General features: G+C 57.4%; 1 protein-coding gene and 1 long non-coding RNA gene across 5 annotated transcripts; one reads left to right on the top strand and one right to left on the bottom strand.

The window, feature by feature from the left end:
- Positions 1-600: 600 nt before the first annotated feature.
- Positions 601-15,938, top strand: LOC101680359 (cadherin-1). 4 transcript variants are annotated; one of them, XM_004753765.3, is made up of 14 exons: positions 601-712; positions 2,188-2,289; positions 2,365-2,508; positions 2,615-2,770; positions 3,613-3,757; positions 5,599-5,774; positions 6,671-6,799; positions 8,274-8,456; positions 9,859-10,103; positions 10,292-10,428; positions 11,250-11,365; positions 13,769-13,908; positions 15,110-15,245; positions 15,663-15,938. In XM_004753765.3, exons 1-14 carry the CDS (start codon positions 668-670, stop codon positions 15,750-15,752), a joined length of 1,944 nt encoding a protein of 647 aa, XP_004753822.1. In that variant the 5' UTR covers positions 601-667; the 3' UTR covers positions 15,753-15,938. The 4 variants fall into 4 exon arrangements, with proteins under 4 accessions (XP_004753822.1, XP_044932442.1, XP_044932443.1 ...); XM_045076507.1 differs by lacking the exon at positions 601-712 and having other exon boundaries at positions 2,032-2,289; XM_004753766.3 differs by lacking the exon at positions 601-712 and having other exon boundaries at positions 2,198-2,289; positions 2,427-2,508.
- Positions 3,622-11,301, bottom strand: LOC123391015. The gene is made up of 7 exons (XR_006605665.1): positions 11,164-11,301; positions 10,973-11,053; positions 10,565-10,774; positions 9,306-9,462; positions 7,549-8,989; positions 6,827-6,959; positions 3,622-3,749 (listed from the first exon to the last, which is right to left on the bottom strand). It is a non-coding gene; the product is annotated as an uncharacterized LOC123391015 (long non-coding RNA).
- Positions 15,939-16,046: the final 108 nt, after the last annotated feature.

Below are 16,046 nucleotides of genomic sequence, written 5' to 3'. Positions count from 1 at the left end.
TGAGAGGAGAACCCACCCAGTGCCAGGCGATTCCTGCCTCCATTTCCCCCGGAACGGACGTAGAATTCCCCCCTGGGAGGCTGAGCAGGTCAAGGTGAGGAGAAGCCTGTCTGTTCCTTCCTCCTCCCCTTCAGCCACAAACCCCACTTCCAGGGTGGCCACCAGCCTCCAAGAAGGGCTCCCAAACCCACGTCCTGTCAGCCACACCTGGAACAGTTCCCCCTTCAGAGAACAGGGCCGAGCTGTGCTGAGAAAATGGCAGTGAACGATGCCAACAGTGACTTCAGCCTTGCCCTCACGACCTCACACGACCTCAGGTCACCTCGTGTGCGGACGCTAGACCTTGAGACCCCCGCCCAAGCATCATCGGCTTAGCAGCCATCCTCCTCATTGTGAAGAGAAGACTCAGAGGAAGGGCTGACACTGGCAGGAGTCCGAGTCTCCGTGCCCTGGTGGACAGCCAAGAAGCCCTTAGCTGAGGCCAAGGTCCTCCTCCTGTGACAACGGGCTGGCCTCTGCACCTGCCGGCTTCCCAGCCCCTCCCATGACACTGTGATTGCCAAGGACAGGCAGGTCGATAGTCCTTGGCCCACAGGACGTCAGCAGCTGAGACTACAGGGCAGTGTGTGTGACAGTGGCCTCCACCACACACCGCTCCACCACAGCTATGGCCAGCACCACCTGCTTTCTGCTCTGCTTGTCTGCCACCCAGGTAAGGATGCTGCCGGCTTACTCAGGGACCAGAGATGGGCAGGTGAGGGCGTCACTCACCAGGATGGTGAGAACACCCTCAACGACAGGGGTGGGGACAAGCTGAACCAGGGCCTGAGCAGCACATGATGGCCAACTGGTTTGAAATGGAATAAATGTGTCTTTGCTCCCGGGACTCTGCCTTGTCCGGCCGCAGGTCTGGCCCCGGTCCTGTGAGCCCTGCCAGAATCGGAACCAGCCTCTGAACCAAGGTAGAGAACTACCCTGAGGGAACTACCCTCAGGGGCTGTCTTCAAAGACCAGACTGCCTGGAGCACCTGGCAGCTCAGTTAAGCATCCGACTCTTGATCTCAGCTCAGGTCTTGATCTCAGGGTTGGCAGTTCATGCCCGGCACCGCACTCTATAATGGGTGTGCAGCCCACGTACAAAAAAAGTAGTTCAAACTGCTCAGAGTTTGGAAGTACTAAAAGTAAAAAGTACTAAAAGTACTAAAGGCAGGGTTTTTTTAAATATTTTTTTAAAGATTTTATTTATTTGACAGAGAGATGACAAGTAGGCAGAGAGGCAGGCAGAGAGAGAGAGAGGGAAGCAGGCTCCCTGCTGAGCAGAAAGCGATGCGGGGCTCAATCCCAGGACGCTGAGATCATAATCTGAACCGAAGGCAGAGGCTTAACCCACTGAGCCACCCAGGCACCCCAATTTTTTTTTTAATGTAAGAGGCTGTTAATCTCCAAACCCAGAGAAAAAGCTGTACGATTCTGGTACACGCACTTTAATACTTTACTTCGCAATCTCTCATACTTAACGGCAACTCTCCTGGGGTGTTTTTCTGATAATATCCAGTTGTTAAGTTTCTAACACTTAAAAAAATCCAGAAAATAAAAAGCACCCAGTATAAAAACTCTATTAGTCTGGGGGAACATCCATTAATACAGCCCACTAAAGCCTTCATCCATTGCACATAACCATGCACACTTCGGCGCTGCACATTTTCCCTGGAAAGCAGCCGAGCCCCTTCCTCTCTCACGGGCCTCTTTCCCTTGACCAAGTGTCTTGAGCACCTTCCTTGCAGTCTTCACTGTTACATCATGAGCAGGACTGGGCTGTGGTTGAACCAACCCCCTGCTGCTGGACACAAAAGGTGTTTCCAGAAAGTGTTTGTAGACCAGTTTTGGGGCCTGGCTTTGGTATAGATTAAAACACACACTGCATTCAGGGCTCAAGAAAGTTCTCTGGCCTCTGGGATTTAGGGAGAACCTCACCCTTCCCATGATGTGACAGAGCACTCCCTCTCGGCCTCCCCCACAGAGAGGAAGGTGATGGGAAACCCTGGAGGCCATGCTAGAGGTGGAGGCCTTTGTTTTCTGGGGGCAGAGAAGAACAGGACAGTGCTGACATCTGGGCCGGACCACAGGCATTGTCCTAAAGCCTGTCTGTCCCCTGTGCTCTTAACCTACTTTCCATTGGTTTGGCAGCTCTTTGCCCATGGGATACCTTCCAGTAAGGGGACTCCCAAGATACCTCAGAAGCTGGGGTTGGTGGTGGAAGGTCTGCACGCCAACAAGACCCTCCAGCAGGTCAGTGTGGTGCTTACAAGGGCCAGCTTCATTGCGTCCAAGCATTCTAGGGTCCCTCACCTCCTGTCCTTCTAGGGTACCCACTCTGGACACCACATGAAGGTGCTGACGTTCCCTCATGCCCACTTTGGTCCCAGGAGGCAAAAGAGAGACTGGGTTGTCCCTCCCATCTCCATCCCAGAGAATGACAGAGGCCCGTACCCCAAAACGGTGGCTCAGGTATTGCAAAGGGAAAGCTCTGGTTTTGTTCTGGGGTTCCCTATGGAGAGGGGTTGGCACTGGTCTGGGGTCCTTCTTGGCCCTTCTGCTTCTGTGTTGTCTTCAGGTCAAGTCGAACAAGAACAAGGAAATCCAGGTTTTCTATAGCATCACGGGCAGGGGCGCGGACGAGCCTCCATGTGGCATGTTCATCATGGACAGAGAAACAGGGTGGCTCAAGGTCACGGGGCCCCTGGACAGAGAGCAGGAATCCCACTATGTTGTGAGTGTCTTCTACGTGGCCTCAGGGGTGGGGAGCTGGCGGCAAAGCAGCCCTCTCATTCTCTGGTGTTTCAGACAGCCCGTGGACTTCTGAAGTTGCGCCTGAGACCGTATTTGAGCCCCTGTTACATTCCAGGTGCAGGAGCGTGAAGAGTGGGGAGGCGGGCAGAGCAGGGGAAGGAATCAGGGACTTAAAGTGAAGAATGAGTTCTGCTGTAGCCTGGGTGTGGTCGTGACCCCCTCAGCCTCCCTGTGCTGTTGGGTTCGCATGCGTGAAGCCCTCTGAACGGTATCTAGTTCTGGGTGAGTTCTCAGCACCTGTTAGCTGAGCACCCTTTAAGCACAGCTCTCTGGGGTGTTCGGTCCAGAAGACTCTCCACCACACCCCTCGGAGGGAAACCGAGGCCCAAACAAAGCCGCAGGGTGCTCTCCTCTAAAGGACACTGCCCTCTTTGGGGGTCTGAGTGAGTTCCCAGGCAGGCCCCCTTATGCGCCGGGAAGGGAGGGTGGGCACAGGCCGCAGAAGTCAAATGCTGAGTCCTCGTGGCCCCACCTAGCTGCAGGGGAGGCCCCGCTGAGGCACCTTCAGTGGGAAAGGGCGAGGGCGGGTGGGATGCTGGCACTGGGTCCTGAGCATCGCCAGGAGAAAATCCCGAGGAGACACAGACGCAGCCTTCCGGGGCATCCCCGGGGCTGCAGAGCGAGCTGCTTTCCCAGACTCGTGCACTGAAATGCAAGACGAAGGTAGAAAGGGGGCTGTCCCTGCAATGGGCCTTCTGCGGGACAGGTGCCCACTGGCCAGGGCGGCTCCCACGTGCCTCTGCTGCACCTCTTGCTTTCCAGCTGTTCCTTCACGCTGTGTCTTCAACTGGGAATGCTGTGGAGGACCCGATGGAGACTGTGATCACAGTGAGAGACCAGAACGACAACAGGCCGGAATTCACCCAGGCGGTCTTTGAGGGGTCCGTGATGGAAGGAGCCTACCCAGGTTAATTGGAACAATGCAGGGGTTTGGTGACACACGGCAATAATAACAGGAAAAATGTAAAGAACCTGGGAAATCGAAGTACCAAAAGACCAGGGCACCTTCCCAGCGACCCGCACCCTGGGGTCCGTGCAGGAAGGACCCCACTTGGAGATTAGAACGGGCGGATCAAGGACTGCCCAGACTTTTTTTTTGGGGGGGGGGGTAATGTTCGCACAACAGAGATGCTCTCAGGCTTCCTCAAGAGAGCTGGACCTGGGGAGGACTACAGGCGGAGAGCATCCTAAGAGGAGGGGCCCAGAAGTCCAAGAGACTCCCAGCAGTCACCTCACTTCCGTCTCTATGTCCTGTCTGCCTTTGCTGGTTCTGCATCTCTCTAGCTGCTGCCCGGACAGAGCCCCCCTCACCGTGTGGCCGTTCTCACCTCACAGTTCCCTCTACATCCCTTTCTGGGTCAGTTTCCACTTCCCCCTGAGGACTGTCCCACATATTTCCCAACCCGTGGTCTTGCAAACAAGAACCTGACTTGATCCAGGGGACACTCTGGCTCCAGCTGGCTCTTACTGCCCACTGAAGAGTCAGACCTCCAGACATGACTGTAGGCGATGCCGACAGCCCCTGTGCCCACGGCTTTCAACCTGACATTGTGGGAATGTTGACGTCCTCAGTCTCTGGGACTATAGATAAACGAAACCAAGAGTCACAGGGATTTCACGTGAAAGGACATTGTGATCGATGCTTTCTTCTCCCCCCCAGCCCACCAGGAGCTGCCACTAAAGCGTCTTCCTCTTTCCCCCTTTCTTTTCTATCTTGGTGCTGCCTTGCCCTCCAACAAACCCCAGCTCCCCCGCCAGCACCAGCTGCCCCCAATCACCCACGTGAGGTACACATGTGTTTCAGGGGACCACAGTAGACCACACTCGGGCAACGGGGACACACCTTTGTCCACCCCTGACGCTTCTCTCCATCTGGCTCGTGTGCTTGGCTCCAGCTCCGGCCGTGAGGCCAGTGTCCAGACAGGAGGGACTCCCTGACCATGACTGGGGAGGAGGGAGGACAGGGAGGCAAGAGAAGAGCTGCAAAGATGAGACGAAACAGCCCCTCCTCCTCCCCTCAAGCACTGGACAGAATGGCAGCACCTGGGGGACAAGGGTCCCACGATGACAGCCATGTCAGAAGACGCCCGAAAGAGAGGCAAACCAGGAAACAGACTCTTCACTCAAGAGAACAGCCAGAGGGTCACCGGAGGGGAGGGAGGCTGGGGGCTGGGGAACCCAGTGATGGGGAGGAAGACGGGCGTGTGTCCTGATGAGCATCAGGTGAGGGTGGCAGTGAGGAATCACTACCTCGTAAACTTGAAACTAATATTACGCCATATGTTAACCAACTGGAATTTAAATAAAAGCTTAAATGAAATTTAAAAATTGTTCAAAAGACGCCCAGGAGTGCCTGGCTGCCTCAGCCCATGGAGCAAAGCAGCTGTCACCCTCGGGCCTCGGGGTTATGAGGTCGAGCCCTACATTGGGTGTAGACATTATGAAAATAAATAAATAAATAAATGTTTAAAAACAAAAATAATAAATACAACAATTTTTAAAGATGCCCTAAGGACTTATGGAAAAAGTAAACAAACCACCTGGAATTTATTATAATAATTTGGTGAATTATTTGAACTAGAACTTATATCCCTTGATAAGGAGTTTTATCACCTGTTTAGTGAAGAGACTAAAAAAGGAACACATTTAATTTTGGGTTTCTATATGAACTTGTATCGCCGATACAACGGCCAATACAACACAGTTACCTGCTGAGGTTACCCACTCGCCTCCTCTCTGTCCTCACAGGAACATCCGTGATGCAGATCACAGCAACGGACGCGGACGACCATGAGAACACACACAACGCAGACATTGCCTACACCATCCTCAGCCAGGACCCCTCCCTGCCTCACTCCAACATGTTCGCCATCAACCGGGACACGGGAGTCATCTCTCTGCTCACTACTGGGCTGGACCAACAGGTCAGGCGGCCTTGGGGGCCTTGGGGGCCTCTGGGGCAGCAGTTACATGTACAGGAGCCCCAGTCACTAAGCCATGGGCAGCAGCCCGTCAGAACCAACACCAGCGCACCAGCCAGAACACGTTCCCAACCAGTCGGAACTGAGGGCTGGCCAATTAGAACATGAGCCAACCAATCAGAAGAGGCATTTATCAGGGGCACCTGGGGGGCTCCGTGGTGAAGCATCTGCCTTCAGCTCAGGTCATGATCCAGGGGTCCTGGGATCGAGTCCCGCATCGGGCTCCCTGCTCAGCAGGAAACCTGCTTCTCCCTCTCTCTCTGCCACTTCCCCTGCTTGTGCTCGCTCTCTGTCAAATAAATAAATAAAATCTTTTTTAAAAAGAGGAAAAGAAAAGAAAGAAGAAGAGGTGTCCATGGGCTGGTGCAGGCAGGCTGGCTTTGGGCCCTGGCGTAGTCACTGGGGCAAATTACAGATGTGATTGACAAGACACCTGCTGGAACCAGTGAAACGAAATGACTGTTTTCCACAAACCTAGACCACATTCTCTGGTGAAAATAAAAATGTACTGGCATCATGCCCCCATAAGCACTAGCCCCATAAATGCCTAGTGCTGGGGATTATATTGACAGATCCCAGTCCTGGAAACCTTCCTCCTGGGTCGGCTTTGGAAGGGAATGGTCTGACTCGCGCACAGTGAGCTTCTGTGCATGGGGAGCCAAGGAGAGGGCAGGGACTTTGGTCTCTCTCGAGTGACCTGGAAGCCGGTCACTTCCTAGAAGGGAGGGCCCTCCAGATTCGCTGCCTCTGCTGTCCCGTATTGACTCCCAAGGTGCCACCGGGTGGATCCAAACCTGCCTTGAGAACCCCAGGACTGACTGCCGTGTGCCTGTCCACAGAGCGTGCCTGCGTACACCCTGACGGTCCAGGCTGCCGACCTCCAAGGGGAGGGCCTACACTCCACAACAACAGCCGTGATCACAGTCACCCAGAGCAACCCCAGCCCTCCCATCTTCAGCCCCACTCAGGTGAGTTCTGGCAGAGCCAGCGGATACCTCGTGACCTGTGTGTCACTGTGTGAGCAGCAGTGTCAGGATTCAGACCGTAGCCTGGCGGCAGCTTAGAACCCTCCCCATCTTCGGGTCACACTCTCCTGGGCCAAGGGCAGCCCGCTCGGCCGGCAGCGACCTGGAAGGTGGAGTCCATGACGCAGGCGGCATGGGACTGCCCTGCAGCCGGAGAAGGGGCCCTGTCTCTGGCTGGGAGCCCCCTGGATCTCATGGGGTAAGAATGCAGAGCCCCTAGGCCCAGAGGGCAGGAATCGACTCAAGGATTCTTCAGGAAAAGGGGGTACAGCACGTTTAGATGAGTCAAGGATAGAGGGGATTTGTCTTAAAGAAACAGGAGGGGTGGGCGCCTGGGTGGCTCAGTGGATTAAGGCCTCTGCCTTCGGCTCAAGTCATGATCTCAGGGTCCTCAGATCGAGCCCCGCATGGGGCTCTCTGCTCAGCGGGGAGCCTGCTTCCTCCTCTCTCTCTGCCTGCCTCTCTGCCTACTTGTGATCTCTGTCAAATAAATAAATAAAATCTTAAAAAAAAAAAAGAAAGAAAGAAACAGGAGGGTTTGGGGGTGCAGCTGAGCCATACGAGGGGTGGGAAGCAGGGTCTGGAAACTGTTAGGAGTCAGGCCACCTTGTCTCTCTGTCCCACTTTCTGCCTGTCCTCAGTTCTCCCTCTGCAGCCAGACTCGGTCTCCCTGGGCTTATCTGCACACTCACCTTCCTCCACGGGACATTTCCTTATCAGCCACCTGTAGCCCTGTCCTGTGCCAGGTGGAGTCATGTGGCTGCCTCCCCTGTAGCTGAAACGAGAAGCGGCTGTAGGAATTCTGCCATCACCTGAACAGTCGTGACCAGTGAAGCCGGCCTTGCTCCCGAGGGACTGGGGTCAGAGGCTCGCTGGAGCCTGGCAGCTGTCTCAGTGGGAGCTCCCCTGGCAGTCACACAGGCCAGACGTAACTGTAGAGACACTTGCTCCTTCTGGAGACAGAGTCGGAAGGAACCTGACAGGGAGAGGCAGGGGACAGGCGGGAGGAGCCGCTCCAGGCTCCACTTCCTGCTAGGCCCCACGACTGTGGCTGCCCCTGGGAACAGAGTCCGGGGTGGCTGCCGTTGGCCCCGGGCACCCATGCCCCTCAGCTGATGCCCACCTGGGACCCGAGCTGCCGGAGCCTGGGCATTGTAGAGTCAGCTTTCCAGCCCCTTGACTCCAGGGTGAAGACAGACACCCAGCTGTCAGAGCCCCGTTGCCTACGTCTGGAGCCCGATGCGGGGCCTTTGCTGGCACTTGGCTCTAGCCAACAGATGCCGCCTGAAGAGGGGTTCCTCCACTGTGGCCCCTCCTGCTGGAGAACCGTGGACTCAGCAAGGCCGGCCCAGGCTGTGGGTTTCCCGAGTCCCCACACGGGACACCAGGGACGAGGGCCTCTATCTTTCCCTTGCAGTACGTGGGCGAGGTGTTTGAGAACAAGGTGGGCGCCGGGATAGTGAGGCTAAAAGTGAAGGACGCAGACACCCCAGGCTCCCCCGCATGGAAGGTGGTGTTCTCCATCCTGAATGACAGAGCCGGCCTCTTCACTGTCACCACGGACCCCAAGACCAATGATGGCCTTTTGAAAACAGCCAAGGTGGGTGTGAGTTCCAAGGAGGGGGTTGCCGTGACCCCGTAGTTCTGGGACAGGCCTGGAGCACACACTACGCTCTTCACCCCGGAGAGCAGCTGCCCAGGGAGGGCTTCCTGCTGCGCCAGGGGTCCTCTGTGGTCTTGCTGGTCCTTGTGTCCCCCTGGCTGCACCATCGCCCCGGACCAACCTCAGAAAGTGCTGCCTAACTGACTATTTTCTCCCAGAAAAATACCAACCGGGGATGATTCCATAGAGCTTACCTGGGACATGTGTCTTCACTTGGGTTCCCCCCAAAGTGGGAGGGACCCTGGGGGTGCTGAGGAGGCACGGATGAGACGGGAAATGGGGAGAGAACAAGGGTCTCACAAGCAAAGGGCTCAGGCCCCCGGCTCCTTCTGAGCAATGCCCTGGCATCGTCTCATCTGAGACGCACGTCTGCCTTCGCTGGGCCTGGAAGCTGCTGGCTGACTCCTGGAGGCAGGAAGCCAGGTCCCTTCAGAGTGGGTGGGGGGCCTGGAACCGTCTGCAGACCTAAGCTGAGCGATCAGAGAGAGAGAAACGAGAAGGCGGCTGGCAGGGAGGAAGTCATGGGGGAAGGGGACCTTGAGGACCTTAGGAACCTCTGCTGGGCTGAGGGGTTTTTCCCAGGAGGCTGGGGGTGGGGAGCATAGGCACTTGGCTGCTATTTGTTCCAAATGGGCTTTTTTGGCCCCAGAATCCTGGGACACTTAGAATAAACACGGAAAAGGCCAAAGGCAGCATTTAGACTGGCCTGGGGGACAGAAAGACTAAAATTCAAGAATTCCACCATGGGCACAGCCCAGGACATTTACATACCCATCTGCAACTTACCTGGTGCCGGGGAGTGAGAGCACTCCTGGGAGTCACCACATGCCTGGCTGGGGCCGGGGCCTCCATGAGGTGGGCCCAGTTCCAGCTGACCCCTGGCCCAGCCATCTGGGGCTGCTCTCGGAGAATTCTGCTCAGGGCCCACTAGCCCCTCGCAAGTCTGAGGATAAAAAACAGCAACCACAAGGTCTCAGTAAGTGCTGCAGGCCATTTATGTCCTCACGCTCAATTTTTACACCAGCTCCAGCAGGGAAGTTGCTGCAATCACAGACGTTTGATGGCCGGTAAACTGAGGCATGGAGAAGCAAGGTCACCTGCTTGGGCTGCACTGCCAATGGCAGAGCTGAGATCTCAACCAGAGTCTGCCTCGCCATGGCTCTGCTAAGTGTGAAGTCCCTGTGAGCCGGCTCAGCGTGGAGGGCTCTTGACCACGGCCACTCCTGTCCTAGGCGGTGACCTGCCCTCGGGACAGGCCAGGGGCACAGGCCAGGGCCTGTGCTCTCTTGCATGCCAGCCAAGTCCCCAGAACCTGACCCCCCTCTGCTGTGTTCCTCAGGGCTTGGATTTTGAGGCCACGCAGCGGTACATCCTCTATGTGACAGCGGCAAACACCGTGCCCTGGGCACCATCTCTCCCCACAGCCACAGCAACTGTCACTGTGGACGTGCTGGACATGAACGAGGCCCCTGTCTTTGTGCCCCCGATAAAGATGGTGGAAGTGCCCAAGGATGTGGTTGTGGGCCAGGAAATCACATCATACAGGGCCCGGGACCCAGATAGCCTCCAGGGTCAGAGAATCAGGTAGGACGAGGGGTACAACATGGCCTGCTGCCCTCGCTCAGGGCTGCTCGAGGCACCAGGGCTGAAATCCAGCCACATCTCTGGAGAATGAGCCAGAGGAAGACTTAAATTTCTCAGCACCTGATCAGAAGGGTGGTTGAGGGACACATGGCCCCAGCCCTCTAGGAATGGGGGTTTATGCATTTCAGGTACCAGATGCGGGACAGCCCAAGCCATTGGCTGGACATCAACTCAGAAACAGGTGTCATTTCCACTCGAGCCAGTCTGCACAACGATGACATGGAGAACCACACATTTTTGGCCATTGTCATAGCTGTGGACGATGGTAAGGGCCTGAAGGTTTCCCTCCACCACAACAACACTCTGATCCATGCTAAGATCCACGTTGGGGCTAAGCTGTGTGTACGTCGTGTCAACTCATGTCCACCAGAAACTCAGGAGGACCCACCATATTGTCTCACCTGTTTCATCCATGAAAACACAGACTTGAGGACATGAAATGATCCAACCAGCATCTCAGGGGGCGAGAAAGGACTTGAGCAAGGCTGTCTGCGCCTCAGAGCGAAATCACTCCAGGGGTCCAGCCTGGTCGCTCCATCACAGTGAAGGGCACCGGGGGCCACAGCACCATCAGCACGGGAAGGAGAGGAGCAAGTCTGCCCCCAGACACCCTAGAGGACAAAGTACACACATGTGGTGCTCACATGCTCGCCCCTCGGACAGATGTCCATTTCCATGCCCACAGACGACGCTCCCATTCACACAGAGCACACAGGCTCACACATACACACACACTCAGTCATACACACTCACACGCATTGTCACACTCACATACGCACTCTCAGAACACCGTGCTCAGATGACCTTACCTGGACCACCAGCTCCTGGCAGACGGTGCCAGACCCAGAGGACCTGAGGACCCGGGGAGGACTTGGGGTTCGGTGGAGAAGCTGTGTTTGTGGTTAGATTAGAGGTAAATGTAAGATAAGTGGACTCTCTCCCGGGCGGCTCAGTGAGCCAGTGAGAGGCCCATGGGGAGGGACACCAGAGGGACACTGACCTCATGAGACAGCATCTAAGCTGGAGGAAACACGGCAGCTCGCGCATCTGTGGTGTCCGACCTCTTCCATCTCGCTCCGTCCATAGGGCAACCTCCTGCCACGGGCACCGGGACGCTTCTCCTCACTTTCTCGGACCCAGACAGCCCAACAGCAGACTCGCACTGCCTGTCCACCTGCCAGAGAGGACCAGAGCTCCCAGCTGTGAGTACAGGGCACCAAGACCTTCCACTGAAACATGGGGCACTGACTCGATGTGTTAACACTCACACTGCAAATGTTTTTTATCATTTTTAAGTGTTTTCATATTTTACTGTAACTTCGTTTTGACTCCAAAGATGGGCTATTTAAATACTTCTTGTGATAACCTTCTGGTAGGTAAGGGTCTTGAAGAAGCTCCTCTTTATTCTAATTTGCCTATAGCTGCCAAAAGAAACCTTGTCATCTCATTAGAGAAGTGTCCAGAGTCTGCAAGGTCCTGGCGATCTTCCTGGTCCTCAGAGAGGGCTGACGGTCTCAAGTCTCCCGTGAAAGGGGCAGGGACCCGAAACACTGCCCTTCTGTCTGCGTGGGTACAGGATTGGGAGGTAGGCCCAAGAGAGGCCCTGGAAGAAACTGTGACAATTCCCTCTCCCACCCTCTCTCCCAACCGCTGAGTTCTCTCCTGGGCAAGAGACTGTCATGTCTCTAGAAAGGGAGTTACAGGGGCAAGAACTAAGCCTGTCCACAAGTGCTCATCCCAGAGGTGGCCACTAGTGTAGTCTTCTGTGCATCATTCTAGAAAATACCCTAACACAGAGCTTCCCTGTGCCCCCTCTATAAAATGGGGATAATACCAGTGATGTCATGAAGCCGTCGTGAGGAATAAGGGAGCAAATCTTTGTAATGTAGTAGAAGCTGCGCACACACAGGGACACACTGCGGACACCCAGGCCGCCACATTCGTCTCCGCCTCCTCACCACCCCAGGACACTGTTCGCTTTACACACAGATGGGCCTCAGTCTTTTTCATGGACTGCAGGACATGCTGGTCCTTGACAAGGGCTCATTGACTTAATTGTCCCCAGGGCAGACAGTCTGGTTTTCTGGTCTCCTGTACCCGTGGGTGTTTGCAAACACAGGGGTGAGCGTCTGTTCCCGGTTCTCTCCTATAAAGGTAATCCCACCCACACATCACATGCCTGTAAATCTCAAATAGGTGTTTCTTAATCACCTCCAGAGTAGGCGAGGCCTGCACACTTCCACCTTTGCTGCGTGGGTCCCCTTCCCTGCCTTGGAGGGGTCTGTGGCGTGACCTCCACGTGGTCCCTGCTCACTACCCAGGAGTCAGAAAATGCACTTGGACAGGAAGAAAACAGCTCCCAACCCCGGAGCAGCATAACCGGCCGACCAAGACCTTCCCAGATATTAGGCGGAACAGCTGCCCTTCACCACTTACCTTACCTAAAAGGTCCCACGTGTACTCTGGGTGCTCGGCAGCCCCTGTCCTCCCGACGCCGTCGTCCAGGCCCGAACCCGGCGGCGCGCAGAGCCTCCCTGGGCTGGGGGCGAGCGCGGACCCGCATCTCAGCGGGGGAGGAGAGGTCACCGAGGCACCACGGCCTGGTCTCTCGGGGCAGCCAGACCCGCAAAGCCCACCCGGCCCTCGGCGGGGCTTCCGTGGAAACCCTAACTGCCCCGGGGAAGGGGAGGAGCAAACAAAACACAAAACGGAGCTCTGGGAGTCGCGGTGGGCAGTCGGACTCCCGCGCGCAGGCGACCTCCGGGCCCTGCGCCCGCGGCCCCGACCGACCCCGCCCCCCACGGACCGCCCAGCCCCGCCCCAAGCCCCACCCCCCACAGGTGCCCTCAACTCCACTTCCGGCCCTGGGAAGAGCCTCCGCGGCCCCCGCAGGTGTGCGCGCCCCTGTCGCCCTCACCCCCATCCTGCAGCGCAGCCCTTGAGACACCGCAGGAGGACCCCGAGGTGGAGCCGCCCTCCCCGCCAGAGGGACGCGCCCCCCAACCCGGGTCTGGTCGGACACGTGGCTCTTCGGCCCTGGGAGGGGCCAGGCGCCGGCCAAGGGCGGGCGCGGGGAGGTGTCTGCGCCCCGGGACCAGCTCCCGTTCGGGGTGGGGGGACGGATGCGGGCCGCTCCGAGACTGCGGGCGCTCCTGCGACACCTGGGCTCCTCAGAGGTACGGGGAGGTAGGGGGCAGGCCCGGACGCGGGGCTCCTGGCTCGTCAGCAGCGGCCGGGGGCTAAGGTCCCGGGTGGCCCTGGAGCTGGGGGGCGGACAGAGAGAGCTGGCCCCCGGGAGAACGAGCACCCCGGGGCCGGCCACCCACTGCTGGGACCCACTGGAAGGAGGCCCTCTGTGCGGAGACGCCCTTCGTTGCCTGGGTGGAGGGGAGGGGCCCCGGCAGGAGTGTGGGGCGGTGAGGGGCTGGCCCGCCTTGTTTATCAGTTTTCCTCCGCGGCTGACTCAGCGGCTCCTGGGCACCGCCCCCCACCCCACCTCCAGGGTCCAGCAGCCGGCTGTTGACTCTAGGCCTGCGGTCTCCAGGCCACTGTGGACACAAGGCTGGACCCTACGTGCCTACTCCTGTCCCTCTCTTGTGGCACAGGGCAGAGGTATGGAGCCGAGCAGCAGCCCACTGACCACACACGTACTGGACACCACCTCAGGGCTTCCGGCCCAGGGCCTCTGCCTCTGTCTGTCCAGGCTTGAGGACCAGGGCCAGCACTGGACCGACCTGAGGAAAAGGTAGGCTTGAGGTCTGGGCAGGACCTGAGTCCAGCCAGGGGACAAGAAGAACGCAGCCAGCCAGTGAGTGTGGGCACTGAGGTCAGATGGTGTTGCTGACCACTGGGCTATGGTCCCCTTGGCCTCACCCAGCGCCTCTCCCTGAGGGCAGGCCTGGCTCAGGCCCAAGGTGTAACCCAAGGGCCTCCTTGTCACCGTGGTTAACAGATAACCTTGAGCCAGGCCACACGCTGGGCTCTTTACTTCTCTTCTTATTCTCATTCCTGCCCCAGGACAGGCCCTATAACTACCCCTTTTATAGATGGGGAAACTGAGGCAGCAAGAGGCAAGTAAACACCGCATCCCATGCCTCGCCTGGCAGCCCTGGGCGACAGCCCCAGGCTCAGGTTCTGCGGGGGCGGGCCCAGCCCAGGCCCGGCCTGGTCACGCTGGGACTGCCCCTGTGAGCCTCTGGTAGGAGGCAGGCTCCCACTGCTGGTGGGAGTGGGTGGCCCCAGAGGGTCAGAGCCTGAGGGCATGCAGCCCATCCCCTGCCCTTCACCAACACTGGGCGTCCAGGTCCCATCTGAGAGGCCCGCTCAGGTCCTTAAAGAATCCTTGGAGTCCCCTGGAGAGTCAGAGAGACCCATTCCCAACCCCCAACAAACTGTGGTCTAGGACAGAAACTTGAAATCACAGCTGGTGGGAACGGTGCCAGAGCTCTCCAGAGGTGATGGGGGGGCACAAATCAGTAAGCAGAGCAACAGGCCCTCAGAGCCCCCCACTGGACACTCTGTGCAGTACAAACAGGCCACCGTGCGGCTGGGGTCTGGCTGTAGTTACTGGTCCAGAAAAGCCATACACACTGTATTAAATGAAAAGTACAAGTTATCAAACAATATGTAAAATACAATCCATTTTAGGGTATTTTTGCAAGTTTACAAATAAGCATAGTTATGTGTAGAGAAATTCCAGAAAAAAAATACATGCCAATATAAAGGGATTGTTGCTTATAAAATAGGTTTGGTTTGGTTTTTTACTTTTCTGCTTCTCTGTATTGGAGCTCTGTCTAAAAAGACAGTGCAGTGTCCCTGAGCTGCTCCAGAGCCCCAGGCCCCGGACTGTGTCCTGCTCCGGGGGTGTCCGAGGCCACTGGCCATGCACACCCCAGAGAGCCAGGCAGGGGCGACTCCTCCCCAATGCCTCCCTCCATCCTCCCCAGCTACACCGACTCGGACGGCCGCTGCCCGGGGCTCCTGCCGCCAGGCCCGATGAAAGCAGGCACCTACAAGCTGTCCTTTGACACCGAGGGCTACTGGAAGGAGAGGGGCCAGGAGAGCTTCTACCCATATGTGGAGGTGAGCTGACCCCCGGCTTTCTGCGGGGGGGGGGGGCTGCTCCCACCCCTCCCACCTCTCCCAGGGCGGGGACAGTGAGCTCACCTGCTTTGAGCTCCCAGAAGAAAGGTGTCCAGGGCCTTGACCACAACACCCCCGTCCCTGCCCTGTCCCCGGGGAAGGCTGTGGGGCGCAGGGCCATAAGTGACTCAGCCCCTGAGGACAAAGGCACTCAGCTGACGGTGTTCACCGTAGATCCTTTGGGTTCCTCAAGCCAATGGCTCTCCCTGGAGAGGATTCAGCCCCATCGCAGCCCTGGCCAGGTTTCCACTCTCCATGAGCTCCAGCTGGCTCCTGGGGCTCCAGCCCAAGATCCGAGCTGCCAGTGTGCTGCATACAGGCCCCTCACTCTCTTCTGGTGCCTTCTCTGCTTCTCAGGTGGTTTTCAGCATCACCAACGAGACCCACAGATTCCACGTGCCCCTGCTGCTGAGCCCATGGTCCTACACCACGTATCGGGGGAGCTAGCAGCCAAGCCATCGCCTCTGGCCAGCTGCTGGCCTGTGAGCATCGATGCCACCCTGACAGCTCCCTGAGGGACCCCAAGAGAAGGCAGCAGTTCCCCTCCCTGAGGGGAATCTGACCCGCCCTCTCCAGTAGCAGCTGAGTCTCAGGCTCAATAAAGTCAGCACCAGCATGGCTAAGGCCACGGCAGCTCCTGGGCTCTGTGAGTCCTGCCCGGGCCCTGAGGTGGGGAGGTGGGCAGGGTAAGCACAGACGGACGGACAGCAAGGAAGGGGGTGGTCAGGGTGCCATGGGCCC

The sequence above is a fragment of the Mustela putorius genome, unplaced genomic scaffold (assembly GCF_011764305.1).
Source record: "Mustela putorius furo isolate JIRA1106 unplaced genomic scaffold, ASM1176430v1.1 tig00000174_pilon_pilon_pilon, whole genome shotgun sequence".
Lineage (NCBI taxonomy): Eukaryota > Metazoa > Chordata > Mammalia > Carnivora > Mustelidae > Mustela > Mustela putorius.
Note: the sequence above shows the minus strand (reverse complement) of the source record. Positions and strands in the feature narration are given on the sequence as shown.

Coding starts and splice junctions, on each gene's coding strand:
- LOC101680359 (XM_045076507.1), top strand. CDS start 2,032: ATGGGAAACCCTGGAGGCCATGCTAGAGGTGGAGGCCTTTGTTTTCTG. Junction 2,509..2,614: donor ACCCCAAAACGGTGGCTCAG/GTATTGCAAAGG, acceptor TGTTGTCTTCAG/GTCAAGTCGAACAAGAACAA. Junction 13,909..15,109: donor TGGACCGACCTGAGGAAAAG/GTAGGCTTGAGG, acceptor CATCCTCCCCAG/CTACACCGACTCGGACGGCC.